Here is a 17,417-nt window from a genome sequence, read left to right as displayed (position 1 = left end):
AAAAAAGATGGGTTGAGTCTCAGCTGTGTAACCAAATGGCCTCTGTACCATCAAAACAAGCAGGTACTGCTGGAGAAAAACACCAGCAAAAATTTTTGGATGCAATTTCAGCTTTTGCATTCATCAGGCAAGCAGATCAAACCAGAAAACAGCATATTATCAATTCATTTCTTAGTATAATGGCAACTCGAGCACACAGCACCTTCCTAAGTGTTAGCTTGGGTCTGAAATTTGAAATAAGTTTATTTTCTACAAAGAAAGAAGTCCACTGTTTTCTAAGCCTGACACTTGCTAAACACACATGAATTTCCTCCCTTTGGTCCTTACTGCAACTGATTGGGTCAAGGAAAGTTGGGTCATTTCCCCCAGAAGATGAAGAGCCAAAATTAATAAATTAATATCAATATTAATATCCTCATTGAAGCCTCACCTTGCAAGAAACCCATCTGTTACCCAAAATAAAGCTGATTCCAGCAAGAAGGCTCAATAATATCCCACAACTAGAGAAGAAAGAATAACTTTAGCCCTGGACAACCTGATTTTTATTTAAATTAGTACCTTTCCAGCAGTAAGGCTCTGCTTGGCTGCTTGTACTATGGAAACAATTAGAGCAGGGAAACTCTTTAACGTGATATTTGTTTCCTGCAAACTACTGCTCTGAATTTGCAAGCTAAGAGCAATTATTCCTCTCCATGAATGCATCCTGTTAAACACAACTCCAGGGGAAAACAAGGCTTTCATTTACAGGGATTTCATATGAGGGAATGAGGTCATTAAAATCTAAACAAAAAGGAAACTTTCCCTCTAAATTGCGACGGGAAGAGAAAGGAACTGCCTCACCAAGAAAGCAAATCCTCCTTTTTTTCTAAATGTGGAATCTTGATGGTGACTCAGGGGTGAGTGTGATTTGAGCTGCATCCCTACAGCCACAGCCCTTTCCCACAGATGTGTTTAACTTCCAGCAGGGCTCATTCCTGCTTCTGACATGGAAAACATCGGGGAAAGTTTCCTGTGCCATTTCTCACTTGAGATAGTAACAAGATAAAACCCTGACTTTGGGGAAGTGCACTGCCTGAAGGAGCTGAGAAGCACCTGAGGAAATGAGGCAGCAAGCTTGGGGCTGAAGTGCAGGAATTTGGGTTTGTTTTTATCTTTACTCCCAGAGTAAGTTAATGGAATTATCTCCCAGGTTGTTACAGCTGCACACAGGCACCCAGAGCACTCACCCCCTCAGGCAAGCACCAGCAGCCACCCCAAACCCAAATAATTTCCCCCTTTCCCACACAGGACAAGCCCTCAAGTTGAGCTAATGCCTGACAGGAGCTGCTGCAGCACACTCAGGAAACACTGAGACACTCACCAGGGTCACACCCTATTTCTTCTCTATAAACAGGACATGTTGGCTCACCAATAACTGCCAGTCACACTGAATTGCCTTACTACAAATTTAAAATTTAGGGTAACACTCAGGTACCACTTAAGAGCCTGAGTCTATTGCCAAACCCTCATTGCTCTTCCTCATACTAAAAAAACCCCAGAGGGAACACTAAGCATGTCCCTACCACACAACTTTGCCTTTTATTTTTCTCTTAACTGCTAAATGTTATTACAGACACCTGTTAGAAGTCATCCCTTAACTCCATGAACTCCCAAAGTCACTTCATGCTATCTTCTCAAAGCTCTCTTAATCCTCAAGTACTTGAAAAATTAAAGGAGATGAAGAGAATTTTGCAGCCACACCCTGGTTAATGATAAACCTTTATGACCAGCCTCACCCCAGAAATAATGCACAATTCTCACTTATCTTCAAAAAAAGTATGTCAGTGTGAAACAGCCCGTTACCAAAACACCCCTCCAACTGGAACAACTTCCAAAATGATGTTAACACCTCCAATTTCACAGCAGCTCCACAGAACAATCCCAGCCCTGAATTCAGCAGGAAGTGTGCACACATCCCCTTTTGAGTGTCAGTAAATGAAAGTTTCTACCCAGCCAGCATGGGTCCTGCAGCTGTGCAGAAAACTACACGAGGCCAAGCAGTGCCAGAACCAAAACCCCCTAACTCTCCTTTGTTATCCCATCTCTGATCAAGGCACTTCCATGGAAAGCATGGGCTTTCCTAACAGGTACGTTTTAAAGGCAACAATCAAGGATTGTACTTGGTAACCTCACAAATTCCACATTTAGTCTTAACTCTGCGTGTCTCCCACGAGTTTGCTCACAGAGAAAAGGCTGAAAGCACTGGACAAAGCAGCATCCCACATCTGTTTGCAGCAGCACTTCTGACTCCTGTGCCCAAGGAGAACACACTATTGAAAGAGAAGTTTCAATATAAAAACGGTATTTTTACCCAAGAAGAGTCACAGAAAAACTTCTTAAGGAACAGTGTGGTCTGGTTTTGTCCTAGAAAAGTCCCACAGAAACCACTCTGGGAAAGAGCAGAAGCTTCATTTGTGGCCAGGCAGTGGGGAAGAGCCAAATCTGTACATCCCCACCATTTTTTGTCAGGCCATTGCTTTTTAAGTCTATCTTAAAAAAAAAAAAAAAAAAAAAAAAAAAAAAAAAAAAGGCCACACTACTAAAAGGCACTTCCACAAACTGTATTTAGAACTTTACTAAGTTAACAGAAGTTCTGGCCGTGAGAACGTCAGAACATCTCCATAGCAATAAAGAAATAAGGGAAATGTTCTGGTCATTTCTCAAACACAACTGAACAGCCAATTTTTAAGTCCTGTTGTTGATCTGTGTAGCATCTTGCCCTGCCATGTGGACAGGGCACCCCACAGAGCTGGAGCTCAGATCCTAAAGGCCATTGGAGGCTTGAGAGATACCAACATAACCAACACCAAATTAACTGGAATTATTTTCTTTCACTTTGGGCACTGGACAAACTTACAGAGGTGCCACTAAGGGACCTGAGGCAATCCAAAGCTCGCATGAGCCCTTATTTATGGAAACACACATTCCTTTTGCTCATCCCTCCCCTATGATCATCTTCCCTCTGATCTGTATCCTCCTGCTCCAGTGGGATCACAGAGGAGTAACTGACATTTTGTTTACAATTAAATTCCCATGATTTAAACTAACAAAGGAAGAGGAGCTGGCATCTCCCAAGGAAACAGGAGTGCAGGAACAGCTATTTGGGGGACTTGTGGCACTGTAACATGAGAGAAGCAGTTACACACACAATCCTACCCCTGGCCAGGGCAAGGAGAGACACATCTGGGGGGAAGGAAAAAAAAAGAAATCCAACTACTTTTGAGCCTTTATATAAAAAAAAAAAAAATAAAAATAATTTAAAAAAAAAGAAATCCAACTACTTTTGAGCCTTTATACCAAAAGCTTTACATGCTGGAGATTTTTTTTTTTAACAACTCCCACGTGTGGAGGTTTTTTTTCTGTGGTGAACAGAAGACACCCAGGCGAGGGTATCTATCAAGAGAGCATCTTCCAGAAGCCACTCCCGTGCTACCACGAATGTTTACACCGGAATTGCCAAGAGCAGACGAGTCAGGAGCGTACCCAAGGCAGCTCGGACAGTGCCTGCACTGACCAGCCGGGCAGCTGGACACACCACAGCCCCACAAAATCCTTTAATTGAAATCAGCGCCCACAAACACCTTTAATTGAGAATTCCAGGCCAAATCTACCCCACGCTCTGTCCCCCAGCGGCTGCTCCCAGCCAGCTCCTTAAGGAGCTCCCAAGGAACAAGTGCGGCACCCGCATCTGGAACAAACCGGCATCACCTGCAAACCAGCGGGGTACAGCACTAACCCAGCACAGCCTCTTCCCCTCACGACACCCTGCTCCTCCTGCCGCCTGTGAACGACCAACAGAGGCCACACAAACCCTCCCGAACCGCGGCTCGCAGCCGAAACTCATCGGCGCCTTTCCACCTGCAGCAGGATCACAGCCGAAACTCATCGGCGCCTTTCCACCTGCAGCAGGATCACAGCTGAAATTCATCGGTGGCTTTTCCATCTGCAGCAGGGTCACAGCCGAAACTCATCGGTGGCTTTCCACGACCATCAGGGTGGAAGCCGCCACCTGCAAGGCGCCCCTGGAGCCGTCCAGCCTTGCCCCAAGCATGGAGTCACCACAAAACGCCACAGCGCGACTTCTCTCAGAGTTCAAACACCCCGAGTTGACGATATTGACAAGAGCGGAGTTTCTGCGAGCTTGTCTCTGAAACTGACCAGGGCTGAGCATTTCCCCGCAGCTCCACAGCGAGCCTAAGGCGAGCCCCGGGACAGCGGCACACGCGGCTTTCCCCGGGCACCCCAAACTTTCTCCGGCAGCGCCTCACGGAGAGCGCGCACCGGGGCCGCCTCTGAGGCGGGGAGAGCCCGGCGCTGGCTGGGGAGGCTCCCTGCCCACAGCACGGAGAGCTGCTACCCTCGGAGAGCTGCTACAGCTCGCTGCTGTCTCCCGGACACGGCAGCGGAGGGCGAGCAGCGCTCGCAGACCCGCCCGCGGCCGCGGCTCTGCCCGGGCACCCCCCGAGGGTCTGAGGGCCCCGGGGCCGGCTCCCCCCGCGCCCACCGCCCGCTCACCCAGCAGAGCGCGGAGGTGCTTCAGGCGGGTCAGCACGTCCCGCTTGGGGTCCAGCGCCTTCTGCGTGGATTTCCTGACGTCGGCGTGGCTCTTCCTGGAGAACATGCCGGCGGCACGGCGGGCAGGGATGGAGGCGCAGCGCCGGGCGCGCTCCCCGCGCCGCCGCCGCCGCTCCCGCCCCCCGCCCTGCGCGGGGCGCGCCGGGAGCTGCCGCCCGCCCCGCTCCTGACGTCACCGCGGCGTGGCGCTGACGTCACCGGGGCGGCCGCCGGGAGCCCGCGCGCCGGGACCCCCGGGAGAAACCACCGGGAATTACCGGGAATTACCGGGAATTACCGGGGGCAGCTCCGGGAGGAGCCCCCGGGCACGGCGGGGCCCCGCGCGGCTCCAGGGACCGCCGCGATGCGCAGCGGAGCATCCCGGGAGAGGCGCGGGAATGCCCCGGGCAGGGCAGCGGGAATGGAGCTGGCTCCTAGGTAGGCTCTGGGTTTGCCACGGAACCGCTGAACCACAGGTTTGGGTGGGAAGGAGCTTAAAGCCCTTCCAGCTTCCACTGTCCCAGGGGGCTCCAAGCCCCGTCCAGCCTGGCCTTGGACGCTTCCAGGGGTTCTAGGGCATCCTGTGCCACCCCATCCTCACAGGGAAAAAATTCTTCCCCATATCCAGTGCGGATCTCCGCTGGAAAACACTCAGGTTTTGAATAATCACTTGCACTGTAAGTATATAAATATATATAAGTACATAAATAATACGTCTTTGCACATATTCTGTGTAAAGACATCTTATTCATTTCTTCCCTGTCTTTACACCCAGGGAAGCTAAAAGAGCAGGCTCGTAGTTAGCAGCAAAAGCACAATCCATCCCAGAAGCAGAAGCCAGCAGGGTTTCAGTTAAAGGCCCTCAGATGCCCCCAGTAAAATTCCTGGGCTAAAAAGTAAATTCTAGTAAGTTTCAAAGCAGGCTGTGGTCCTAAGAAAGAAAACAAGCAAGGGGTTTCAGGGAAATGGCTTGCATATATGCTTGTTAGTTTTTAACAAAATGATGTAAAAATCAATTTGCACATCACATAGAAATTGCTTTATCAGCCATGAATTGGTGTATAAAATAAAACGTCACAGGAATTACTATTGTTAGAAGCAGAAATCTCACTTCCTCTGAGCCCTCTTAGCAATCATTTCTGCTGCAGAGGCCTGAGGTCACTGAAACAACAGGTCGACAAGCCCAAAACACATCCCCCTGGGGACAGGGCAGTCCCAGCTCCTGTGCATGCAGGAGCAGGGAAAGGCTCTGCTTGGAAGTCGCAGTGGACAAATAAATGCACAAATAATGGAGTAGGGGGCTCTAGGCAGTGCTTGCCCTGCTTTAGAGCATGGCACAGCTCTGCCCCTCTGCAGCACAGCTGGGTTGTGGAAGGGGCAGAGCAAGGGCTGGCTGTGCCACCAAACCCTGTGGTAAGAAGTGAGGAATCACTTGCTGGAGTCAGGAAGGTGGGTAGAGATGATGCACAGCGTTAAAAATGAAAAAACTGATTAATCCCATTTCTTACACAGAAAGGCTGAGTGCTTGGAGTCAGAAAATTCCCTGCTGTCACATCGTCCCTTGCCGTGGAACCGGGCTCAGGCTTACAGTGATTCCTGTTGCACACCCTTCCTGTCCCAGGTAATTCCTATTGCACACCCTTCCCATCATTGGGAATAAGTGCTATAGCACACCCTTCCCATCATTGGGAATAATTCGTATTGCACACCCTTCCCATCATTGGGAGTAATTGCTATAGCACACCTTCCCATCATTGGGAATAATTCCTATTGCACACCCTTCCTATCATTGGGAATAATTCCTATTGCACACCCTTCCCATCATTGGGAATAATTCCTATTGCACATCCTTCCTATCATTGGTAATTCCTATTCACACCCTTCCCATCGTTGTTAATTCCTGTAGCACACCCTTCCCATTATTGGGAATAATTCCTGTTGCACACCCTTCCCATCATTGGGAATAATTCCTGTAGCACATCCTTCCCATCATTGGGAATAATTCCTGTAGCACACCCTTCCCATCACACCATGACACACCATCTCCTTCTGGAGCAGTTCTCATTCTCCAGCAATTTTCTCAAATTTTGGATCATGTGGTGTGATTTCAGCATCAGCATCTTCCTGAGAGAGTGAATTGGGCTGTTCTGGCTCTCCCCTTCCATTGGCACAAATCAATTTCTGCAGTTGGCTGAGGAGGCACATGGCTAAAGTCTTGGCTTGTTCTTATTTTTTTTCGTTCCCTTTTATTTTGATTGATTTACAAAACTAACAGCTTCCAATTTGTCTCTTCTGTCAGTTTCTGGTTGTTCCACGTTTTTTCCATGTTCTGCTTTGTTAAGAAAGGAGCCATTGCAGATTCAGGGATTGTGGTGCTTCTGATGTCTGATAACTTGTGTGATAAGCAGGGCACGGTTGTGGTGCTTAGCACCAAACAGCATAGATTTAGGCACTCACCGGTTTGAGGTGTGCTGGAAATTCTGCCTGTGAAAAGCTCCAGGGAGCAGAGATGCCATGCCTGGAATCACCGTGCTCTGGGATAGTCCTTGCTCTTCCTTTGAGTTCAAACATCACCAAATACAACTTTTCAAATGATTCACTTAGGAGCTGGTGTAGGACAGCACAAGCCAGAGAATGCCAGTAAACCTGCAGCAGTGACTTCAGCCTGTGCAGGAGAACCACTTGTGAAGCCCTGTGACTTGTGTTTTCTGACAATGCAACATTTGCAATTTCCAGAAAGTCAGATGATGCATTTCCGAAAGCCAGTGCTTAAGGTAGAATAATTTCCTGAAAGAGATTTGGTCATTCAGCTTTCAGGATCTGAGGTAAAATCTATAAAAAGCAGTCACTTCAGGCAGCAGAGCAGCGATCACTTGTGGCAGAATTAAATTGTTAAAGGCCCCAGCACTGTGTGGTGTCCTGAGGGAGGTGACAATGCCAGCACAGGCATGGCAGCACTGGGCAGGGGTTCAGTATTCCTTGGGAAAATCCTCCTCGTGCCTCCTGGTTGGGCTCACAGGAGGACAGACCAGCATCCATCAGTCTGGGGGAGAGTTCTGGGCTGTCACAGCTCAGCCAAGGCTCCCTGACCAAAGGGAAGGGCTGACCTTGCAGAGGCTGCCCTGCAGTGCCCGCCCCGCCAGGCTGCTGGCACTGCCCTGCCAGGCTGCTGGCACTGCCCTCGGGGCTGCTCCTGCTGCAGCTTCTATTTCAGGCACTGCCTTGAGCAGTACAGGTGAGGGGCAGTGCATTCCCAGTCCAAAATAGAGTGGCCTGAATTATTAATATGAGTTTGCACCGCAGGCCAGCACGCTCTCCCTGAATTACACAGCTCATGCCCTTCCTTCCTCCCCGCCGTGCTGGAAGGGTTCGTGGAGTTTGTGGAAATGTGACACCGGCTGCCACCTGAATTTCGCTGGACCTGATGAACAGGCAGGGTTTCTTTTCCCGTGGAGCCTGAAATTTTAATGGCAGAGATTAAATTACGGAACTCCTCCGCTTGCTTGTGTCAATACAACACTTTATACTGAGCCCAGGAGAAAAGGTAGGGGAAAAGCAAACACAGGAGGCAACCTACAGGTGAGGTAATGGTTTCCTTAGCATGGAATGCCACTGCTGACTTTCTGCCCTTCAAGCCAAATGCCTCAAATTGCGTTTCCAAAGTTGGTTTTGTGTCCTCTTGCATATCCTTGGTCCAACACATCCATTAAGGAGCTGCTTATCCCTGCATTGGAATCAGCTCCCTGGATGCTTCCCGGCTCAGGTGCAGGGCTTGGCAGAGCTTTGGTGCTCTATAATGAAATGAGGCTCTGCCCTCTCTGTCCTGGTATGACTAAGCCTGTGGAAAAGACTTTTCCCATGGGCTCCAGAATTGAGGGGTTATTTTCCTAGCAGTGTTCCTGTAGGACATGCAGGCGTGGATCCCTGCTCCTGCAAAGCTCTGCTTCAGGCTCAAACCACACAGAAAGTGCTGAATTTCTGCTAAATTATTTCTTCTAAGCCTGGATCCTCTGATCTGATTTCCATGGATCAACCTCTGCAAAGGTTTGGAATTTATGGAGGCAAAGGTGTCTCATCCATTTAACCCTCACTGAGAGTCTCCTCCAGCCCTTCTCATTTGGCACCCAAAGGAGTTCTCACCATCCCTTGGCCTGTGGAGGTTTATTTAGGAAAATCCTGCTGGAAAATTTTTCACCCATTGCAGCCTAGGAGGCAGTCAGGTGTCATTCTTATAGTAACAATGACAGACAGGAGAAATCCACTGTCAAAAATCCCTGTCAGATTTCCTTCTGCCAGAATATCCAACTGTGCAGAGGGGAAAAGGGAAGGATTTATGTCTACTGATGGAAAAAATTCCGAAATAGAAAGAACAGGGATTGCATGTCCCTGAAGGAAACAGTCTGGAGGAAGTGAAATTTTCATGGAGTAAAAATATCAACCCACCAAGGAGAGCTCAGAGTGCCTTTGCCAAAGGTTGAACTGCACGAAGGAGTTTGTGTGGCACATTGTGCAAGCCCATAACCCACTGCTCCAGGAGAGATCTTTCCATGAGGAAAAGTTTCAGCTCAACTTGAGGGCTGTCCTAAGAGATGGCTTATGTGGTAAAAACAGGAAAATCATCCCTGTGCCTCCCTGCTCCTTGTGGTGTGGAGCAGAGATAAAGCGCTGCTTTTCTCGGGCGCATTAAATCCCAGATAAGTGTTGTTTACTTCACCCCCTCTCCAAGAGGAAAGGTCACTTGTGAGCTCGCTGGAGCTGCAGCAGCAATTTCCTCCTGGCAGCGTTCACCTCTGGCCGGGTGAGGCAGAGCCCCGTCCCCTCCTTTGGGGACGCTGTTAACCCTGTCCCTGCCAGCCCTGAGCACGCGGGCTCAGCGTGTGGGGTCTGAAACAGCACTGATGGGCTGAAACACTTCTGGTCCCAGCAAAGGATGCTCAGAGGGGGAAATACGGGTCAGTTGTTCCTGCAACTTACAGAGGAAGGGTCCGGCCACCTGCAGAAAGAGTTTTTGTTGTCCTCTTGTCCCCTCCTCAGCTTTCTTGGGTTTACATTGGTGTGTATTTAACCTGAAGTCTCTTTTTTCTTTGACTGAATGTTATGTTCATACTTTCATTTTTGTCTCATCTGGCTTTGGGTCTTTATCACTCGGAGGAAAAATGAATGAGGGAGGAAGCAGCTGACTGGGATCACCCTTGAGCTGGGCTTTGTTAGCACCCAGAGTGACCACTCTGACTGGGATCACCCTTGATCTGGGCTTTGTTAGCACCCAGAATCACCACTCTGACTGGGATCATCCTTAAGCTGGGCTTTGTTAGCACCCAGAGTGACCACTCTGACTGGGATCACCCTTAAGCTGGGCTTTGTTAGCACCCAGAGTGACCACTCTGACTGGGATCATCCTTAAGCTGGGCTTTGTTAGCACCCAGAGTGACCACTCTAACTGGGATCACCCTTGAGCTGGGCTTTGTTAGCACCCAGAATGATCACTCTAACTGGGATCACCCTTAAACTGGGCTTTGCTAGCACCCAGAGTGACCACTCTGACTGGGATCACCTCTAGAGCTGGGCTTTGTGAGCACCCAGAGTGACCACTCTAACTGGGATCACCCTTGAGCTGGGCTTTATGAACACCCAGAGTGACCACTCTAACTGGGATCACCCTTAAGCTGGGCTTTGTTAGCACCCAGAATGATCACTCTGGCTGGGATCACCCTTAAACTGGGCTTTGTTAGCACCCAGAGTGACCACTCTGACCGGGATCACCCTTAAACTGAGTTTTGTTATAGCACCCAGAATGATCACTCTGACCGGGATCACCCTTAAGCTGGGCTTTGTTAGCACCCAGAGTGACCACTCTGACTGGGATCACCCTTAAGCTGGGCTTTGTTAGCACCCAAAATGACCACTCTGATTCTCTTAGTGCAGTTTATCCTGACAAACCAGGCTGTGTGGTATCTTCAGTTCTCCTTCTGAAGAGAAGATCTCAAATGCTTTTTTGTACATGAGAAGGAGAACAAAAAAAATCCTTCAAAATGAAGCAGTATCACACAAAGCAACCACTGGCCACTGATGTTCCACACATTCTTCCTTCTTTTCTTCCTTTGCAAATGAACAACTGCAGAAAGCAGTGCAGTAATTACAGCCTGCAGAAACAGCTCGGGTTTTCCTCCATGGGCAAGCATGACAAAAACTAACAAAAAAATAATTTTTTACTGACACAGCTGGTGTTCAGATGAAATTATGTGGTTGGCTTTGAAACAGTATTAAAAGAGAAATTTTAATTAACCTGTACCACTGAGTCAGAAGATAATATCTGATGCATCTAACAGGCCTACAGACAAAATATGATAAAATAATTATTTGCAATTAGATATATGCATTACAGACAATGTTGTAATTAAAATGTACTTAATGTCACAGGAGGTCCCTTATTATCAAAATAATTTGTAGGACGACCGTGGAAACAATGTGATGATTATCCATCCCCCTGGCAAAAAACAATCAGAATTTGCCAAGAGCCCAAAACATCTCTGGATTTGGAGCAGACACCAGCATAGTGTAACAGCCCAAGTCCTTTCCTGAGTTCTGCTTGTCACCAGGGTGGGCACAGGGCACCCATTTCTTGCTGTGTTCCTCAGTGCCCTGCCAGGTGATGTCCCTGTGCTGCCACACAGCTCCAGGAGTGGATGCAGAGCAGGTTGGATGAGGGAGAGATGCCCCAGGTGCTGCACTGTTCTTCTGTGGGGAAAACTGATGTCTGTGTTCCATTATTTGCTTATCAGCTGCACTAAAAAGGAGAGATCAAATTTAGTGGGACTGGTTGTTTTCCTGCTGTGGCCACGAAAGGACTCAAACCCAGGGAAAAATTAGATTTATTGATAATGATATTTTGCATTTACATCTCAGGAGGAGTGAGAGTGAGCAGGCAGCCTCTGAGAGCCCTCCACCATCAGAGCCACCTCTGCCTGCTCCTTGGAGCTGCCAGGGGACAGTGCCAGTGCCAGCTGCCTGCTCCAGGCCCTGACCTCATCAGGGCTAATGAAAGCCTTGGCAGAGCTCTCCCCCTGATTAACATTTCCCCGTCAGAGCTGCTGCTGCACTGCAGTCAGGGGCTGCTTGGCTGTTTCTCAGGCTTTTTCTCATGGCCACGGTTTGGATTCGTGCCCCCCACACTTGGAAAATGCCTCTGGACATGGATGGAGGCTTTGTCTGAGCACAGAATGAAGAGCCAACCTCATCACAGGGTGCACCTTATCCTAGGGACACGTCCTTGTGCACCTTATCCTAGGGACACGTCCTTCTGCACCTTATCCTAGGGACACATCCTTCTGGGAAGGATGGGGAGCAGCCAACAGTGGTGTTAGTGCTTCTTTATGGAAATAGATATTTCTTCAAATCTTAAATAGTAAGGAAAATTGCTGCAAAGTGTATTAATGGCTCAAGGAGAAAACAATCCCCCCCCAAGTATATCATCAGCTGTGTCTTTATCTTCCTCAGGCTCCTCCACTTCCCCGTTTTCGAGAGAACAAAGGGAATGTGCCAAAGCTGCTTTGGGATTTCAATGAAAAATAATGAGAATTCATTGCTAATTAGGGCTCCAACTGAAAAAAAAAAAAAAAAAACCCTGATGTTTGCAGGGACACTGTTAATGAACTTGTAAATTGGAGCTGCAGGCTTGCATCCCTGTAAACATTCCCTGGGTGGATTCTGTGTGTGTGTGTGCAGGAGCAGGGAGCAAAGGTGTCCAGAACTGTCCATGGCACTTTGGAAGTAGCAAGGTTTAATGTAAGGAGTTGCTGAAGGCTAAGCTGAAGGCTTAGATGGCAATGCATTCATCTCACAAAGTGTTTGTCTTTGTAAAAGAGAAGAATGGGAATTCATTGTGTATTTTTGATCAGCCTTAATCTAATTAGAAACACCTTTATTTATTCCTGTCGTGCACTGTTGGGAGTGGTGGACAGCCACAAGTGCTTGGGGCACTCAGGTGTCACTGCAAACAGCCATGGGGTGGGGATCTGCCCCTTTATCCACTCCCCGGGCATTTTAACCAGGATAAGAGCCTGCCAGGACTGTGGAATTTCCCACAGCCTGGGCTGTGTGCTCCAGCTCCCTTGTCAGGAAAGGAGAGTTAAATAAAATGGGGGTTTTGTTTGTTTATTTTATTTTATTTTATTTTATTTTATTTTATTTTATTTTATTTTATTTTATTTTATTTTATTTTATTTTATTTTATTTTATTTTATTTTATTTTATTTTATTTTATTTTAATTTGCCAGCCCTGTTTTTCCCTCTCCCAGGAGAACAGTGCGAAGCCATTGGAGGACAATGAGCAGGAGAGCGTAGGACACTCTTGAAACCTGATCAGAGGTTGGAGATGGCAAGAAGCAGATAAAATTCATGTTGGTTGTGCACATTTTCCAATGAACTTGCAATGAAACAGGAGCCCACAGAGTGGGTGATGCCAGCAGGTGCCTCTGGGATCAGCTCAGGTAGGGACATCCAGGGCAGGGAGCTCAGGACTGTGCCTGGTTGGCTTTTGGAATATGTCCAAGGATGGAGCCTGCACAGCCTCTGCAGATAACCTGGGCCACCTAAAAAAGGGGGATTTGTATGCTTGAATGGGATTTTCTGTGTTGCACTTTCTGTGTTTTCCTCTTTGAAGGAGGTTTGAAGAAAAGGTGCAGAGCATTAGGGATGAAGTGCAGCATGAATATGAGGGGCACAGGAGGGAAGTGAAACAGTTCATCCTTGTTCTGGTATTAATTTTTTCTGTTTCATCCAAATGCATGGATTTTATTTCAGAGAGCGTGTCACAGCTGATGAGATCCATAATGGAGCCATTCAGGGCCATCTCTGAACATGCACTTTTCCCACATATAACAATGTACCTGAAATTTTGAAAGATGGAATACTCATTTGCCAATTTAAAAAGAAAATGGAGAGAACAAGAGAGAGAGGGGCTTGTGGAGTTCTGAGTTCTGAGGAAAAGGATGGAAAAACACATGTACATTTGGAATGATGTTGACATTTCTGAAATCAGAGATATGGTGTTTTATCTAAATTACACCAAAGCCCTCCAAGATAATGTGCCGTGTAATAGCTGCAGTTCTAGGCACTATTTCATTTTCAATTTTCTGTACAAAAAGCATGATTCTTATCCACAGTTCCAGTTCAGTGTTTGACAAATTATTCCCATGCACTGCCCAGCTGCTAGGGGAAGCTGTGTTTGAGGGGAAGAGGCTGCAGCTCCCCCCTGCTCTGCCCTGGCTTTGCCAGCATTCCTGGTTACCTGGGGAGGAGGTAAAACCCAGGGCTGGGCTTGGTGTGCTCTGGAGGGCCCTAAGGCACAAAGGAGCAGTAGAAAAGCCTGGGGTGCTGGAGCAGGTCCTCAGGAGCCTGTGGAGGAGCTGCTTTGGTGTAAAAATCAGGTAAGACCTAAAAATCAGGTCCTGCTGTGTGCCTGTGTACCCCAGTGCTGCTGGCTGTGAGCGCTCATGCATGGAGTGTGCTGGGTTTCCATTACAGAGGTGTTTCCTTCTTCTTGGCAGCTGGAAAGGTTTAAATCCCTTTGGCATCACTGGTGGTGCCCCTGGCGAGGCCTGGTCTTTTCCTGGGAGTGACCCACCGTGGGCTGTGCAGAGCAGGATACAGGTGGAGCTCATGGGCATCTGCAGGGTGAGGGAGGTCCCTGCAGGACTGCTCTGACTCAGGGGTCCTGTGCTGGGGTGTGAGAGGTAAAATATACCCCCCTGCCTTCAGGAGCTCCCTCCTTTCTTGTGGGTATCCACAAAAACCAGGATGTGCTGGAGCAGGACACCCTGGGAGGAGAAATGTGATGGTCTGACCCCCCCCAAGTCCCTTGGCCCAAAGCTCTTGCTTCCAGACCAAAGCTCTGCTGGGCCAATATTCTAGAAAAGTTCAGCAGTGTGGGAAAGTTATTTCCCTTCTGCAGGTGTGCCAGTGGTGCTGAGTGAGGGAAGCTGGAACCCGAGTCAAGAATTCTGTTTGGTTCCCACACAGAGTGCAAGGTGCCCTGATGGAGCTGGCAAGGGACTGCAGATAAGTTTGGTGACAGATGCTTATCTGAAAGGAGGGATTTCCACTCCCATCCCTGGCTGTGATGGGATGGAGAGCCTGCTCCCTCTGCAGGGAGCTCCAGCTGCATGGGTTTGTCCTCGGTGTAGAGGCAGGAAAACTCCTTTCTGCTGAGAAGTCTCCTGTGAGATACCAATGGATGAAATCCGAAAAGTTGTTGTTTTTGGCACACATGCTGACAAGTGAGTGATCCTCAGCAAGCTGTGGGTGCAGCCCCAGGGATGGAGGTAGAAGCTGGGATCTGTGGAGTGGGAGCAGGAGGCTGCAGAGTTCCTTGTCATTAGCAGGGAAAGGAGGGTTTTCATGACAACCAGAAAGCATCAAAATATAAATTAAACTCTGCTAGGAAATGAAATTCAGGGGACAGAAATAGTTTCCTTGGCAGGCCAAGAATAATTCTGGCAGCACTCAGACTGGTTGCTAAGTGAGGGGGCAGAGCGGGGGAAGGGTAACAGTGGCTGTGATTGTGGTTGCTGCCTTAACAAATATATGCATTAAAGGTAGCAAGAGCCTGCTTTTAAACCATGCAGGATTTCTGTGTTTGGAAACAGAGTCAGGGAACCAAGGGTCAGAAGAGCCTTGGCATGCATCTCAAAGTTTGTCTGTAGTCAAAATAAATGTGTCTGTTTCAGCTGGTCACTGGGAATGAATTTGTATAAATATCTAAAATTGTGCTAGGGCTCCTGAACAAGGTTTAACTGAGTGTCTGTGCCTTGGCAATGGCGGCACAGCATCAGGAGAGGAAGCTGCTGTGAGGAACAGCTCATTGCAGACACGTGCAAGGGAAATGGCTTTCATTAATTCCTGCCTTTACATCAGGCCCTGATCCAGGTTCCCCTGGGATCGAGGCAGAGCTTCCCCTGGACTGCAGCAGGTGTGGGATTGAGCCCTGCAAAGAGCCCACTGGAGGGCACAAAATAAGATGGAAACTGCAGTATTTTGGCCCTAGGTGTAAATGGTTGCTGGTATTTATTTGTCTTTGTCAAACATTAAGAGTCATGGCTGGAGAAGCATGGCACGTGTTTCAGGTAGTTCCAGAAAATGCAGTGGCCACAGCTCGTGCCAGCCTGCCCCAAGTCTGGTTTTGTGCATTTTGGGCTGGTGCAAGAGCCACGTCACTGTCCACAGCCAGGGCATAGCAGAGACGCTTCTGCAGTGGAAGTTGCTGACTAAATGGAGGGAGCTGCTATTTTGGGGCAGCTATCCCTTTCAGTAAGCATGACAGGGCAGAGATCCCTAGGAAAGGATGTTAAAGGTGTAGGTCCTTCTGAGCCTGCTTGGCTCACAGGCTTGGGTGCAAACTTGGAGTAAAAATACAACTGGTTTACTTGGGGAAGCTTCTCTGTTCCAGTGTGTGTTGTGATCTCTCTTTCATACACACACCCCTAATTTTAGGGGTAGGTTGTGCTCAAGCATTCACAAAAGTAAAAAAGGCAGGAGGAGAATCTCTGGGCAAAAATGAGATTTCAGTTTGTCAGGTCCTACCCCTGCACCTGGTCTGAGGTCTTGTTGTGAACATTTTGGCTTGAGGGATGTTGTGAACATTTTGGCTTTGGTGTGCAGCAAAGAACTTTGTGTTTAGGGCAGCCAGCTCACAGCTGGAAAGGGGTATGTTCATATTCAGATTTATCTCTTAAAGAAACCAACTGGGGTAAAGCCAAGCTCATGTGTCACAGAGCTCTCGAGAACTCTTCTCTGGAGGATTTGTACCAGTCTCAGGATCAGTGATGGATTTGTTCCCATCCTCAGGAAAAGGAAGGTATTATGGGATGACAAAATGATTAACCCACAGAGAGAACTTGCAAAATTAGATCTCTCCTGGGTCATTAGGCTGGACACTTGTGCAGCCAGAAAAGCTACAAAAATTGCTGTGTAAAAGATGATGCTCTTTAACTACCTGCTATAGCTGGTACTGCTGTAGTACACTGTAATTTGATTTACTGTTGATTTTCTGTCCTGCAGTTGTTGGCAGCAACCATACAGACCCCTTGGTTTAATGCTTATTTGCATGTTTAATTACTCTATAATAGTGCAATAATTACCATGTAGCTACAGAGGAATTACATGCTTGTCTGTACTCTGTAAACCAGTGTCAACCTCCTCTGCAAACAAATAATTATGCAGCTAACATACCTGTTTAACTTGCCCAGGAATTAGCAGAGGAACAGGAGAAATGCAGAATATGCAGTTGCTGGGGGGGGGGGGGGGATTAATTAATTATTTATAATTTTTCTGTGTGAAATTCTTTACTTGCCTTCTTCTATCTCCTACCATAATGTCAGACAATACAAACTGGAACTGGGGAAAATATTGGTGTGGAATTAAAGCTGCTGAGGTTGAGCTCTATAACCATAAACAGTGATATTCCAGAGCCTGGTCATTCTGCATCTGCAGGTTGTGATGGAACAAATGGAAGTATTTCCAAACAACTTCTGACTCGTGCAGGCTCTTCTGGAAGTCAGAGGAAAACCACGAGGTGGCAATGTGCACCAGGAAATAAAGCTGGCACTTCTCAGGGATCAATCCCTCAGCCCTGAAATGCGGCTGAATGGACACTCGGCCTCCCACAGGAGCTGTGGCAGGATTCCGAGCACCTTTTCCCTGTAAAAAATGCACATTTGTTTTCCCAGGACTCATAAAAAACGCTGTAGGGCTGAACATCTCCTCCTCCTGCATTGTTTCTACTCAGTAAGTTTGTGTTTGTTTTAGGCTCGGATGCTCCCTGCGGA

At 48.0% G+C, this 17,417-nt stretch overlaps 1 protein-coding gene across 1 annotated transcript in view; it reads right to left on the bottom strand.

Annotated features, from left to right (window-relative positions):
• Nucleotides 1–4,665, bottom strand: part of RALGAPA2 (Ral GTPase activating protein catalytic subunit alpha 2) — a 94,118-nt gene extending 89,453 nt beyond the window's left edge. Inside the window, exon 1 of the mRNA XM_058802672.1 lies at nt 4,555–4,665. Coding sequence (XP_058658655.1) covers nt 4,555–4,660 — 106 coding nt within the window. The 5' untranslated portion in view covers nt 4,661–4,665. The remainder of the gene's footprint in view (nt 1–4,554) is intronic.
• Nucleotides 4,666–17,417: the final 12,752 nt, after the last annotated feature.

The sequence above is a fragment of the Ammospiza caudacuta genome, chromosome 3 (genome assembly GCF_027887145.1).
Source record: "Ammospiza caudacuta isolate bAmmCau1 chromosome 3, bAmmCau1.pri, whole genome shotgun sequence".
Taxonomy (NCBI): Eukaryota; Metazoa; Chordata; class Aves; order Passeriformes; family Passerellidae; genus Ammospiza; species Ammospiza caudacuta.
The sequence above is the reverse complement of the archived record's forward strand: the minus strand, read 5'-3'. Positions and strand labels throughout refer to the sequence as shown.